General features: G+C 37.9%; 1 protein-coding gene across 6 annotated transcripts in view; it reads left to right on the top strand.

The window, feature by feature from the left end:
* Window positions 1-15131, top strand: part of SPIDR (scaffold protein involved in DNA repair) — a 354441-nt gene that overhangs the window by 123757 nt on the left and 215553 nt on the right. For all 6 annotated transcript variants that reach the window (XR_013824509.1, XR_013824510.1, XM_079901470.1 and 3 more), the window contains exon 7: window positions 13751-13851. Coding sequence is in view for 4 of the 6 variants with exons in the window: in XM_079901470.1 (XP_079757596.1) it covers window positions 13751-13851 (101 nt within the window). In the remaining 2 variants the exon portion in view is untranslated. The remainder of the gene's footprint in view (window positions 1-13750; window positions 13852-15131) is intronic.

Here is a 15131-nt window from a genome sequence, read left to right as displayed (position 1 = left end):
AATTAGAGAAGGTCATGTTCCCAACCCTGTTGGGGGCCTGCTGTGTGCCAAGCACTGTTTCATGTCCTGGAGGCACAGCAGTGAACAAAGGCAGTGAAAGCTCTACCTGTCCTGAGGGGAAGGCTGATGAGGAGCCAAGAAGTAAAGTAGACATCATGTCAAAAGGAAATAAACTGTATGGAGAAAAAGCAGAAAAAGAGGGACAGATGGCCAGGAGGAAGGGGAGGACGTTTCTATTTTAAACAGGGGATCAGGAAAGCCTCTGAGAATGTGACTTATTGAGCAGCTGGAGGAACAGAGCTGACATTTCCTGAGTTGAGGTAGGAGGCGGGTGAGGGGATCATATGGTTTGGTTTGGTTTTCCTTGGTGGGAATATCATGAGGCTTTTTTTAGGGAGATGAGGTTATTCGTCTTTTGCTTTCTCTGTACATTGACTGTACAAGTTCTTTTCACAGTTACTTGGGGTTTGAGTTTTTCATACTTCCAAACAAAAATTGGAGTTTCCCCACCATCTTTGCTGTTTGGCCTCAAATGCTTTTATACTTGTATGTATACATTTTGGGGGAGTGTATAAAAGTTTATATTTGTGTGGTCAATTCTGTAGGTCGGTCTTATTGTGTCAAGTTGCCTCCCAATTACTTTTTAAACATAGGAAGTTCTGTATCCTTAGTAATAGTAATCTCCTTTTATACATATTGTGTTATCTTCTTTCAGTTTTATTGAGATTTAATTGACATAGAGCATTGCGTAAGTTCAAGTTCAAGCATAATGACTTGTATACATTGTGAACAGTCATTTACTTGTCTTACTTAATTGTGCGGAAGCTTTTTAGTTTGATGTTGTTCCACTTGTTTATTTTTTATTATTTTTTTTTTGCGGTACGCAGGCCTCTCACTGTTGTGGCCTCTCCCGTTGCGGACCACAGGCTCTGGACGCGCAGGCCCAGCGGCCATGGCTCACGGGCCCAGCCGCTCCGCGGCATGTGGGATCTTCCCGGACCGGGGCATGAACCCGTGTCCCCTGAATCGGCAGGCGGACTCTCAACCGCTGCGCCACCAGGGAGGAAGCCCCCTGCTTGTTTATTTTTGATTTTGTTGTTTGTGCTTTAGGTGTCATATCCAAAAAAATCATTGCCAAGACCTATGTCATGGAGCTGTTTTCCTTGATTTTCTTCTAGGAGTTTTATGATTTCAGGTCTTACATTTAAGTCTTTAATCCATTTTGAGTTAATTTTTGTGAATGGTGTAAGATAGGGTCTAGTTTCATTCTTTTGTATGTGAATATCCAGTTCTCCCAGCACCATTTATTGAAGAGACTGTCTTTTCTCAATTGGGTGTTCTTGGCTCCCTTGTCAGATATTAATCGACTGAGTATGCATCGATTTATTTCTGGGCTCTCTTTTCTGTTCCATTGGTCTATGTGTCTGTTTTTATGCTGGTACCATACTTTTTTGATTACTGTAGCTTTATCTTATAGCTTATCTTGAAATTAGGAAGTGTGATGCTTCCCACTTTGTTCTTAATCAGGATTTCTTTGGCTGTTTGGGGTCTTTTGTGGTTCCATACAAATTTTTGGATTTTCTTTCTACTTCTATTAAAAATTCCACTGGACTCTTCCTAGGAATTGCATTGAATCTATAGACGGCTTTGTATATTATGGACATTTTAACAGTATTAATTCTTCCAGTCCATGAACATGGGATATCTTTCCACTTATTTGTTTTGTCTTCTGTTTCTTTTATCATGACTTTATATATTGAAAATCCTAAAGATTCCACCAAAAAACTGTTAGATCTAATCAACAAATTCAGTAAAGTTGCAGGATACAAAATTAACATACACAAATCAGTAGTGTATCTATAGAGACACTAATAATCCCATTTACAATAGCATCAAAAACCATAAAATACTTAGGAATAAAGTCAGCCGAGGAGGTGAAGAAGCTCTACAGTGAAAACTACAAGACATTGATGAAAGAAATCATGAGGTTTTCGACTATGTTCAGTTAGCCATTATATATCTGAGTAGGAGTACGAGTCTGGACTTCACATGACAAGGTTGGTGCTGGATGTGAATTTGTAATCTTTAGTGTCCAGATGGTTTTTAGGGCATGAGCTGGGTCATTTCCTAGATCAAATGCACACTGAAAGGAGAATCTGTCACAGAATCTGTGTCTTAGGCACTCTGCAGTGGTTGAGTCACAGAGGAAGAGGCTACTGAGGGAGGAATTAAATCTAAGAGAGCATGATGTCCTGGAAAGCAGCCAGCTATGACAGATGCTGCTGGGTTTGCGCTGTGGAGGACAGGGAATATAGAGCCTTCTCAGTGGAATGGTCAGGCAAAGTCAAATTGCTGTGGATTTAGAGAGAATGGAAGGAGAGAAACTGAAGACAGCATGCATAGAAAATTCATTGTGTGTTTTGCTTTAAGGGATGTAGAGAACTGTTTGCTAATTCAAAGGAATTTGGAGATTGAGACTTCTTTTTTATGAGTGGGAATGAGAGCAGATTTTTTATATATTGATGGGAAAGGTCCTCAGCAGAGGAAAGAGACGATAACTGTTGGAGTTGTGTCTGACTTGGTGGAAGGGGTTTACAGATGGAGGGGTGTCCTGGGTTAGGAGCACAGTTAGTCCATCCACGGACAGGTGAGAGGGCAGAGTCTCTTCAGGTGCAGGTAGATATATGTGGCAGTGGGAACTCATGCAAGTTCTTGCTGATCGCGTCTACTTTCTCGGTGAAATGGGAAGTGTCTTCATCAGCTGAGAGTAAGGAAAAGGAGATGATATTGGAGGAATGAGGAGAGAGAGTAGATGACATGGTCATGTAGTGGGGGAGTGAATGAACTAGGGAATTGCAGTAGGATTGTTTGGCAGGAGTGGTCATCATGAATTGAGTTTGAGACTGACTAGTCAGCATGGATTGAACCGTGGGGCTGCAGATGTGGAACAGAGTGTGGGATTGTCCACTGAGTATGATGAACCCCGTCAATAGAAGTCCTGAGAGTGATTGTGATATTGGACCATGAAATCTCGACTGGGTGAGGTCAGAATGAGAGCATGCAGGGTGTAGAGCACAAAGAGATGGGGCTGTGCCACCTGATTGTGAACTGGGGAGAGGTTGGCCAAACACTTCTGAAGTCATGACGCTAGAGGTCATGAGCTGAACAGGTAAGAATGACTGGTGCTCAGAAGTGAATTAATGGAGGGAGGCGGTTTGTAACCTTGAGGTTTAGAGGATGACCATGGGCGATGAGTGGCTGAGGTGAGGTGGAGGACACGCAGTCTTGGAGGAGAGGACTTCAAGGAATGAGGAGGTTGAGGTATCAGAAGCCTGGCAGGGAACTGATATCGACAAGAATGGTGGCCTGCAGCCAGAAGATAAGGCCTCCAAAGAGTTGCTGGCACAGCTGTGGAGGTGCCTTCCCTGGGGTGAAGATGGTCTCTGTCCTGTCCTCCCCGCCTCCTGGAATATAAGGGGGGTGCAAGATGGCCTGGAATCCTCAGCGAGGAGCAGGCCTGCCCCTTCCAGGCCCTTCATGCCTGTCAGGTGGAGGGGAGGGAGAAAAGACAGCTGCTTTTTAAGGTCCCTGTCTCAGGGGAGGAGCAGGAAGGTAAAGAGAACATGCGGAGAGGTTGAGGACACGGGTTTTGCTGGCGACTGAAGCAGCTCCAGCAATATGCACATGATTGTTTTCTTCTTGTGATTTCTAAGCGATAACTAAGAGATGTCTATTTTGTGGTTATTCTTTTAAAGTTACTGTGTTGAAGTACTAAAAGAGAGGTTGGTGTGATTTGGGTTGTCTGTCTCAGGCATCAAACTGGAAGACTTTCTGTTGACAGTAGGAGGAGCTTTACTGAACTGACCAAAAGGCCCATGATCGCCACAGGATCGCTGTTTGATGACCTGCTTCAGAAGCAGGGGAAAGGGTTACATGTTTTGGCTCATATGTGTTTAGAGCATCATGTTTTAGAGAGTTAAGAAAATCTCTTAGCTTGTTGTCTAGTAATGATTGAAGAAAGAGTTTCACATTAAGTGTTTCATTTGTTGACGTGAAGTCTTATGAAAGTGCTGAGAATACAGACATCTTGATAATCCTCCCAGGGAAAGATCACCAACTTTTGTCATAGAAGTTCAACAGGGGGCCTGAGGAAAATAACACTGCTACTAAGGAAAAAAGCAGGTGTAGGTTATAGATTTTCATTATGTAGCATGAATATAGCAGTGATTAAAAGATTTTTTTTTTTTAACCTGATAAGGACTGGCTAGCAAGGATCAAGTTAAGTAGTTGGCATTTCAAGGCTGGAGAACACTCGTCCTCTCTCCCTGTGGTTTGCCCCACAGGGAAATATTAATTCAGTCTCTTTGGGCTTTCTTCCTTGTTTATTTTTATTTTTGATTCATGGCACTGTTTGAGGCATAACTAATGAAAGTCAGTGCAACATTGTTTTGCTATTTGAGTTATGTTGTCAGTAATAAAGCCATATTACCACAGTCGTACGATCAAGTTTTTTTTTCACAGTGTCTATTATATCTGACAGAGAGCAAAACTTGAAAATATTGTATACTATATTTATTTAAATTATTTTTTCTTCACCTAGTTTCTTTACCTATTATAGCTTATTAAAAATATTATAATGATTTTTTTTTCTGGAACTTAGAATGTTTTTGAATCTTTATTCTTTTTCACTTCATACATTGTAGAAATGTTTAGCCTTGTTGAATTGATGCCAGTAATCTTCTCAGATACAGTACCAATCTGTTTATTTTATATAAAAGATAGACTATCTTAATTTGGTTAGTGAATTTATCTTTTTTTTTTCCCCACTCCACTGGTGTTTTGGATTTTATCTGTGACTAACTTAGCAGACTATATTGAAAAGAGTTAATTTGGAGGTTCCAGTCCAAGATGGCGGCATAGGAAGCTCCTGAACTCACTTTCTCCCATAGACATATTGAATCTACAGCTATACTCAAGGCAGTTCCCTCTAAAAGAAATCCAGAAATGGAGAGATTGTTATACATTGGGCAAATGAGAAAGTACGCCCGTTGAAATGGGTAGGAAAGGCTAAGACATGAGACACCCTCTCACCATAAACCCCACCCCAGTGACATACAATCAGTAGGGAACTTGTAACTCCTAGCTTCTCCGTGAGGAGCAAAGAATTTGGATCCAATATCTAGCACCCCAGCTTTTAAGACTTTCACTGGAGGCACTAGCCCCCATAACACCCAGCTCTGAAAGCCAAAGGGGCTTGTGTCCATGAGACCCACCAGACTATAGCAAACATAGAAACAGTTCTTAATGGGCTTGCTAGGACTCCCCGTGGCTATTCCTCCAGGGCTCAGCACACAGAGCTGACAGAAACACTCATCTCCCAGTCTTTGCCCAGAAGAGGCCTATTTGCATATGTTAAAAGCTGCTGCCTGAGGATCAGGTTCTCATTTAGCACACATCTAGGGTGCTGACTGCCAGTCTCCTCAGAGGCGAGGGAGGCAGCGGGTACCATCTTCTTGCTGTCCCTCTACATCACGGTGGGTTGATGGTGTCTCCTAGAAGAGGCTTTTTCACATGTCTGGCATTCTGGTAGCAGCTTTTGCTGCTACCACCCAGGAGAAACACTTCTTGATTGCCTGTCTCTGATGGCTAGCAGGGCTGGCATTTGTGGATCCCACAGGAAAGTAGCAAACAAAGAAGCAGTTCTTTTCTGGCTATTCCCAAAGGGCTCCGCTTAGAGGGAGTAGGCAGAAATGCCCAGCTCCCAGTATTTTCTTTAAGTAGGTTTCCCTGCCTACTTTAAAAACTGCTGACTGAGATTCTACCCTTTGGGACACTGATAGGTTTTGGTATACTCTCAACTTCTGGGAGCCACTGAGAACAAAGAAGGCAGCTTGGATGTTCACAAACGTTTCAGAGAACCAAGAACTCAGGCCAAGCTGAAGAATAAGGTTGTTCTCCTAAACACATAGAGTCAAGGAAAATGAAGAATAAGAGGAATATGTTCCAAAAAAAAAAAAAAAAAAAAAGAACAAGGAAAAACTCCAGAAACAGAGCTAATGAAAGAGAGATAAGTGATTTACCTGAAAAGAGTTCAAAATAATAGTCATAAAGATGCTCACTGAGGTTGGCAGAGTAATGCATCAACAAAGTGAGAATTGTAAGAGATAGAAGATAAAGTACCAAACAGAAATCACAAACCTGAAGAATGCAGTAACTGCACTGAAAAATTCAGTAGAGGTGTTCAACAGCAGACTAGATTAAGTGGAAGAATGGATTAGTGAACTCAAAGACAGGGCAGCAGAATTCATCCAAACAGAGGACCAAAAAGAGAAGGGAATGAAAAAGACTGAAGATACCTTCAGGGACTTAAAAGACACCATCAAGTGGACCAATATTTGCATTATAGGGGTCTCAGAAGGAGGAGAGAGAGAGAAACAGGCAGAAAGTTTATTCAAAGAAATAATGGCTGAAAACTTCCCTATTACAGGGAAAGAAACAGACACCTAGATCCAGGAAGTCCAGAAAGTTTTTAGTATGTTGAATCCAAACAGACCCACACCAAGACACATAAGTAAATTATTAAAAGTTAAAGAAGATCATCTTAAAAGCAGCAAGAGAAAATGAACATGTTACGTACCAGGGAACCCCAGTAACACCATCAGTGGATTTTTAGCACAATGTTGGCAGACAAGAAGGGTGTGGCATGATATATCCAATGTGCTAAAAGGGGGAAAAAATGCCAACCGAGAATACTTTACCCAGCAAAGTTGTCCTTCAGAGTTGAAGGAGAGATGAAGAGTTTTACAGATATGTAAAAGCTGAAGGAGTTCATCAACACTAATCTAGCCTTATAAGAAATGCTAAGGGACTTCTTCAAGCTGAAAAGAAGAGATGCTAAAGGTAACAGGAAACATGACAGAATAAATCTCACTGGTAAATGTAAATATATAGTTACATTCAGAATATTCTAATGATGTTATGGTGGAGGGTAAATCACTTCTAAATATAGTATGAAGATTAAAAGACAAAAATATTTAACTATAACTACAATAATTTGTTAATGGACAAATAAGGTAAAAGATGTAAATTGTGACATCAAAAACAAAATGTCAGAGTGGGGGAGAGTAAATATATAGAATTCTAGTATGCATTTGAACTTAAGTTGTTTTCAGCTTTAAGTAGACTGTTATAAATATAAGGTATATTATATAGCCTTGTGGTAACCACAGAGTAAAAACATATAATAGGTAACAAAAAAGTTAAAGAGAAAGGAATCAAAACACACCAGTATAGAAAATCAACAAATTAAAATGGAAGAGACAAAGAGAAGAAGAAAGGAACAAAGGTGTTACAGAAAGCCAAAAAGCAATTAACAAAATGGCAACAGTAAATCCATATTTATCAGTAATTATTTTAGATATAAATGGACTAAATTCTCCAATCAAAAGACAAAGGGTAGCTGAATGGACTTTTTTAAAAAGAGGCCCAACTAAGTGCTGCTTATAAGAGACTCACTTCACCCTTAAGGCCAGAAACAGACTGAAAATGAAGGGATGGAAAAACATATTCCATGAAAATGGAAACCTTAAAGAAAGCAGGGGTAGCTATGTGTATATCAGAGTGTATAGGCTTTGAGCCAAAAACTGTAACAAGAGGCAAGAAAAGTCGTTTCGTAATGATAAAGTCATCATAATGATAAAGTCATCAATTCATCAAGAGGATATAATAATTGTAAATACTTATGCACCAAGCATAGATATATAATGCAAATTTAACATACCTGAAGGGAGTTAGAAATACAATAATAGTAGGGGACATCAGTACCCCACTTTCAACAATGGATGGATCATCCAGAGAATCAATAAGGAAACATTGGACTTGGACATACTACATCACATGCATTTAACGTACATTTACAGGACATTCCATCCAAAAACAGCAGAATATACATACTTCTTAAAGCACATGAAACATTTCCAGGATAGATCATATGTTATGCTATAAAACAAGTTTTATTAGGTTTAAGAAGATTGAAATCATGTCAACCATGTTTTCCGACCACAGTGGTTTGAAACAAAACAATTACAGGAAGGAAGGAAACTGGAAAATTCACAAATAGATGGAGATTAAAAAAACATGCTCCTGAACAACCAGCGGATCAAAAAAGATATCAAAAGAGAAATAAAAAATACCTTGAGACAAATAAAAATGGAAAACCACATACCAGAATTAATATGAAGCAGCAAAAGCAGTTCTAAGAGGGAAGTTCATAGAGTTAAATGCCTACATTAAGGAAAAAGAAAGAAAGATACCAAATGAACAACCTAACTTTACACCTCAAAGAATCATGTAAAGAAGAACAAATTAAGCCCAAAGTTAGTAGAAGAAAGGAAATAATAAAAATCAGTTGGGAAATATATGATACAGATTGAAAAGACAATAGAAAAGATTAGTGGAAATGATTAATGATTAATGGTTTTTTGAAAAGCTAAACAAAATAAACAAACCTTTACCTAGATATAACAAAAAAGATAAAAGTCTCAAATAAAATTAGAAATAAGAAGGGAGTCATTACAACTGATATCACATAAATACAAAGGATCATGATAGACTACTATGAACAATTATACACCAACAAATTGGACAACCTAGAAGAAATGGGTAAGTCCTAGAAACATTCAACCTACCAAGACTGAATCAAGATGAAATAAAAAATCTGAACAGACAAACTACTAGTAAGGAGATTGAATCAGTAATCAAAAACCTCACAGCAAAGAAAAGTCTCGGAACAGACGGTTTCACTGTTTAATTCTGTTTCATTTTCAATGATGAATTAATGCCAGTATTTCTCGAACTCTTTCAAAAAATAGAAGAGGAGAGAACACCTCCAAACTCAACAGCTCCAAACTCATATTACATGTCCAGTATTACCCTGATACCAAAACCAGATGAGGACACTTCAAGAAAAGAAAATTACAGACCAATATCCTTAAAGAACATGGGCACAAAAATCCTCAATAAAGTGTTGGCAAACCAAGTTCAACAATATATTAAAAGGATTATATACCATGATCAATTGGGATTGATTCTAGGGATGCAAGGATTGTTCACCTTCCACAAATCAGTCAACACGATACATCATATTAACAAAATGGAGAAAAAAAATCATATGGTCATTTCAATAGATGCAGAAAATGCTTTGACAAATATCCGCATCCACTCATGAAAAAAATTTCAACTGGGTGTTAAGGGAATGTGCCACAACATAATAAAGGCCACAGAGCGCAAGCCCACAGCTGATACCTTACTCAACAGTGAAAAGGTCAACACTTTTCCTGTAATATCAGGAACAACAAGGATGCCACTCGCGTCACTTTTATTTAACATAGTACTGAAAATCCAAGCCAGAGTAATTAGGCGAGAAAGAGAAATAAAAGGCATCCAAATATCAGAATTAAAACTTGTTCACAGATGACATGACATTATACAGGAAAACCTGAAGACTCACCAAAAAACCGTTAGAAGTAATAAATGAATCCGGCAAAGGATACAAAAATCAGTATCGGCATACTTCATTTTATTATGCTTTGCTTCATCGCACTTTGCAAATATTGTGCATTTTTGTTTGTTTGTTTTACAAATTGAAGGTTTGTGGCAACCCTGTGTTTCTATGCCATTTTTCTAATAGCATTATTTTAAAATTAAGGTATGTACATTTTTTAAGACATAGTTGTACACTTAGTAGAGTGTACAGGGAAACCAAAAAGCTCGTGTGATTTGCTTTATTGTGATATTAAATTTATTGTGGTGGTCTGGAACTGAATCCCCAATATCTCTGTATACAAAAATCAGATGCATTTCTATATGCTAACCACAAACCTATCCAAAGTAGAAATTAAGAAAACAATCCTGTTTACAGTTGCATCAAAAAGTACTAAAATACCTGGGAATAAAGGTAAAAAATATCTCTACACTTAAAATTATAAGACATTGCTGAAAAAAATTGAGGAAGACAAAAGTAAATGGAAAGATATTCTGTGCTTATGGATTGAAAGAATTAATATGGTTAAAATGTCCATATTACCCAAAGCCATCTACAGATTGAATGCAACCCCTATCAAAATTCCAGTGGCATTTTTCACAGATATAGAACAAACAATCCTGAAATATATGTGGATCCACAAAGACCCCGAATAGCCAAAGCAATCTTGAGAAAGAACAACAAAGCTAGAGGCACCACACTTCCTAATTTCAAACTATATTACAAAGCAGTAGTAATCGAAAGAGTATGGTATTGGTATAAAACACACATATTTCAATGGAACATAATAGAGAGTCCAGAAATAAACCTGTGCGTATATAGTCAATTAACTTACAACAATGGAGGCGCAAATATACTATGGGTAGATGGTAGTCTCTTCGATAAATAGTGTTGGGTAAATTGTACAGCCACATGCAAAAGAATGAAACTGGACCCCTGTCTTACACCACACACAAAAACAACTCAAAATATATTAGACTTTAATGGACGACCTGAAAACATAAAAATCTTAGATGAAAACATGGGTGGTAATCTCCTTCACCTTGGTCCTGGTGATGAATTTTGGGGATTTAACACCAAAAGCAAAGGCAACAAAAGCAAAAATAAACAAATGGAACTACATCAAACTAAAAGGCTTCTGCACAGCAAAGGAAACCGTCACCAAAATGAAAAAGGCAGCCTATAGAATGGAAGAAACTATCTGCAAATCATATCTGATGAGGTTAATATCCAAAATACATAATGAACTCACACAACTCAATAGCAAAAATATCAAAGTCTGATTTTAAAAATGAGCAGAAGAACTGAATAGACATTTTTCCGAAGAAGACATCCAAGTGACCAAGTGACAGGTATGTGAAAAGGTGTTCAACATCAGTAATAATCACGGAAATGCAAGTCAAAACTCATTGAGATACCACCTCACGTCTGTCAGAATGGGTATCATTAAAAAGACAAGAGATGACAAGTGTTGACCAGGATGTAGAGAAAAGGGAACCCTCGTGTGCTGTTGGTGGGAGTGTAAAATGCTGCAGCTACTATGGAAAGCAGTACAGAGGTCCTAAGAAAATTAAAAATAGATCTGCCATACTATCCAGCAATCCCACTTCTGGGAATATTTTCATACAAAAGGGGTGCAAACTTGTAGTCATAGAGTGAATAAGTTAGGAGGGTCTAATGTACACATGGGGTGATGTTTATTCAGAACACTACCTGTACAACTGAAATTTGCTGAGAGTAGAATTTAAATGTTTACATGAAAAATAAAAAGATAAATATGTGAGGAGGTGGATCTGTCAATTGAGTAAATGGGGCGGGGTCCTTTAACATGCACGCATGTATCCAGTGTCCACAGTGTACGCTGTAAATGCTTACAGATTTATTTGTCAAATATATCTCAATAAAATTGAAAAGAAAAAGAAAACAAAAAAAGAGTTAATTTGTATGTATTGTAGCAGAGCCTTCCTGAACCTTTTTTTTTTTTTTTAATGTACGAGAGGTTTTTTACTAGAATTATGATTGTTGACTAGAGGTCATGGTGTTTCCATTCCTAAGTCTGGTGCACCAGCTCAGAATTCCCTGCAGGTTCTTGGAGCAGAGGTATCCTGTGACCCTATGACTAAAACCAAGGTGGAAATGCAGATTCTCTATTGTGGTTTCAGATGCTCCCGCCTGTGGAGAACTCTTCTGCCTTCATTTTTACTCTTGCTCTCTATCTTTCATCCTGTAATTCCTGCAGTTTACTTGTGAGATTCTAGGGCTTGGCATTAACTATATACTTCTTTCAGATTGTATTTTGTCCTTTTTTTTCTTCTCTCTAAAGAAATCTCATAAGATTGAAAACCAACATTTGGCAAATAATTATCTAAACCATAGTTCAAAGAACACAGTGTGTTGCTTTTTTTCTTGTGTTTATTATAATGGGTTGGCCAAAAAGTTCATTCAGGGTTAGGATTAGTTCTTTAAGTAGTAAGTATTCTTTTTTTTTTTTGCAAACAAACTTTCATTATTCTAGTTCAGTCTTTCACAAACATACTATACAGAGTCTTATATGGTATAAAACAAAGGGAAACATCTCTGTCTATTCAATTTAACACAACACCAAAATAAAGCAATTAAGACTTTGGGGAATTAAGTAGTAAGTATTCTTGAAGAGGCAGTAGGTACATCATGAGTCTAAGCTTGTGATCTCTGGGGCCAGACTGCGTGGCATGCATCCAGCTGTGCCCTCAGCAGATGTCTCACCTGCAGTGCTGCGCACTCAGTGTCTCTGTTCATCATCTGTAAAATAAAGATGACAGTAGTACCTCCTTTTGTGGTGTTGTTTAGAGGGGGTGTATAAATGAGTTACTTCATGTAAACAGAATGATAAGAAGGGCTTGCATATATATAAAGTAGAGATTCTTTGGCATTTATGTGATTATGATAATTTTTTAAAAATTGCTGTTATATATACTGCTTGCACACACACGTATTCAGAAATAATTACTGCCTGTAGAAAAACAGCTACCTATAGGAAAACAAAGTAGCTGGTAGTGACAATATATATAATATGTTTTAAAGTAAGATCCTTCAATCATTGTGGAAAGAGCATAGGGTGCAAGTAAAAATCTAACAGAATCAGTAACACCAGTGACGAACATTTTTTGAAGATTTACTAAATGCCATACACTGTGCTCAGTTCTTTCTGTTTTCAAGAATGTTTCCTCATCTGGCTAGTTATACGATATTGGAGAATTTTCTTAACCTCTCTCTAAGCTCTGATTTTATAATGTATGAGGTGGGTATTGATGTCTGTTCTTTCTACCTCAAAGGGATATTATTAGAATAAAACGAGATAATGTAGTGAAATGATCAGTGAACATAATTTTATGAGATAATACATTGATAAATTATATAACATGTAGTCATAATGGTGATTAACAGCTGATCTTGATTTCTCTTAAGATCACAGATGTGTTAGGAGCTGCTGACTTCTGAGTATAGGTAGTTTACGAATTTAAAAAAATATGTGTTTATATGAATTTATAATTTATCTACCTACCTATCTATCTGTCTAGTCATTGATAGGTCAGGGCTCTTGTGAAGTGCCTGTATGTCCATTGTTATGAGTTGTCTTCCTGTCATGCATGGAAGTTCTCTTCTTTGTATAATGTTGGTATCCTTGCTGTATGTTTATGATTAATACTCAATTATCTCTGTAGGCCAAGTAATGAGCCCATACCCAAATCCTTATTTGAGTGTTCTACCTATCAACAGTGTACAGGTTTTATTCTTGACTACAACTCTGAACCCATTTTACAATTATCTGTTTGCCCGTCTGCTGATCAGATTGTAAGGCCCACCGTGACATGGCTTATTGCCTTCTTTGTACCCTTGGCACCTGGTGCTTGGCTAGGTAGAGTAGGAAACACGTAATCAGGACATATATATGGAATAAGTAAACTAAGAAAGGATAGTCCGGAAGTCATACTGATCTCAGAGGAGCCCGTATTTCTAAGAATCAGAAAACTGATCTTCCGAGAAATCTTTAAAAAGGAGATTACTAACCTAGAAGGATTTGGCCTCTAGGAAGAGAGTGTATTGCCAAACAAGTTAAAATTTGAATGCTTTATTTGTGCCTGATTGGAGGGTATAAAATATAAATGTACCAACTATTCTGAAGCTTTTCTTTTAACTAAGCTTAATACATTATAATTTGTTGAACAGAGGCGGGCTAGCAGAAAGACTCAATGGACTGCAGAATCGAGAGAGATCTGCCGTTTCTTTGTGGAGACATCAGTATCTTTCTTACCAAAGGACACTTTCAGGTAAGGCTTGCACTGGCATCTGTGAGTAAAGAAAATGCCAGTTAAAAGTATTTTTACATTAAAATATATGAAGTTGATCATCACTATTTTTACACCTTTTTCTCTAGGTGTCCAAAGATCTGAGTGGGAGGGTTCTGTACTATACCTTTTTCTTGCTCTGTCCCAGTAGCTTTCAGACTTTTGTGGCTGTGACCCACAGTAAACAGTACATCTTACAGCATCTCCCAATACACACACGACATTCACACATATCACTCACACACACACACACACACCCCTGAAACAAACATTTAATAAACAACACCAAGCTCAGTGATGTACCAAAATCCTAGGCTCACTAAATTGGTGCAGAACCCTTCTAACGAGTTGCAACATTACAGTGAATGAACCAGATTGTCAAGCACAGAGCTGAGAGAGTGTCTTCTGGAGGCTGGACTAGAAAAATACCAAGACAAACTAGTGTGCCTGGGTGCCTGGACCGAGGGGAAAAGATGACCTTTTGTTTGGCTCATTGGCACCAAATAGCTTATTTGGAATGTTCCTTATGTTTTCTCTTCTTTAATTTGGGAATAGAGGGTATTCGTGATATTTAATTATACCATGAATAAAAGACAAAAACAAAATAAAACAAAAAACCAGAGCCAAAAATTAACCCGTGAATTTGAAAATGTGAATGTGACCATCTCTAACAGATTTTTCTGTTAGAAGTCTCTATATTTAGGAACTTGGGTTTTGTTTGTCTCTTACATGAATTTATTTTTCAGATCTGTGAATCCTCCCCTTGATGTCTTGTAATAAGTTGTGTCTTTTTCTTTACTTTTGATATAACTCATTATAAACATATATTAGGAGGAACATTTCACTATTTGATGTTTTGTTTCCTGTGTGGCCTGGCAGAAGAAGTTTCTTCTTTTAACATAAGAAAAGTTTTTTCTCATTTCTGTATGTGTATAGCAACTGAATAAATGAGAGAAAAACTCGAAAATATTAAGTAGAGATAACTCCCTGTCTCCCCAATCCCAAGAACTAAAATTTAGTAAACAGCTGAAATTCAGCGATGGATTTGTTAAAATATCTCCGTAATTAAACTCTCTAATCCTCTTAATTTCCCTGTCAAAAATGCGTATAACTGTAGACCCTTGCCTTATGAACTGTGCTAATAATAAACCAAACTGCATGGGAAGGATGTGCAGCTCTAGGACGGCCCTGGGACTTGGTAGACTGTGGGAACACAGAAGCACTGTCATTCTGAGGTTGGTTTCACTGCTGCCAGAGGATGT

Source organism: Stenella coeruleoalba (assembly GCF_951394435.1).
Source record: "Stenella coeruleoalba genome assembly, chromosome: 17".
NCBI lineage: Eukaryota > Metazoa > Chordata > Mammalia > Artiodactyla > Delphinidae > Stenella > Stenella coeruleoalba.
The sequence above is the reverse complement of the archived record's forward strand: the minus strand, read 5'-3'. Positions and strand labels throughout refer to the sequence as shown.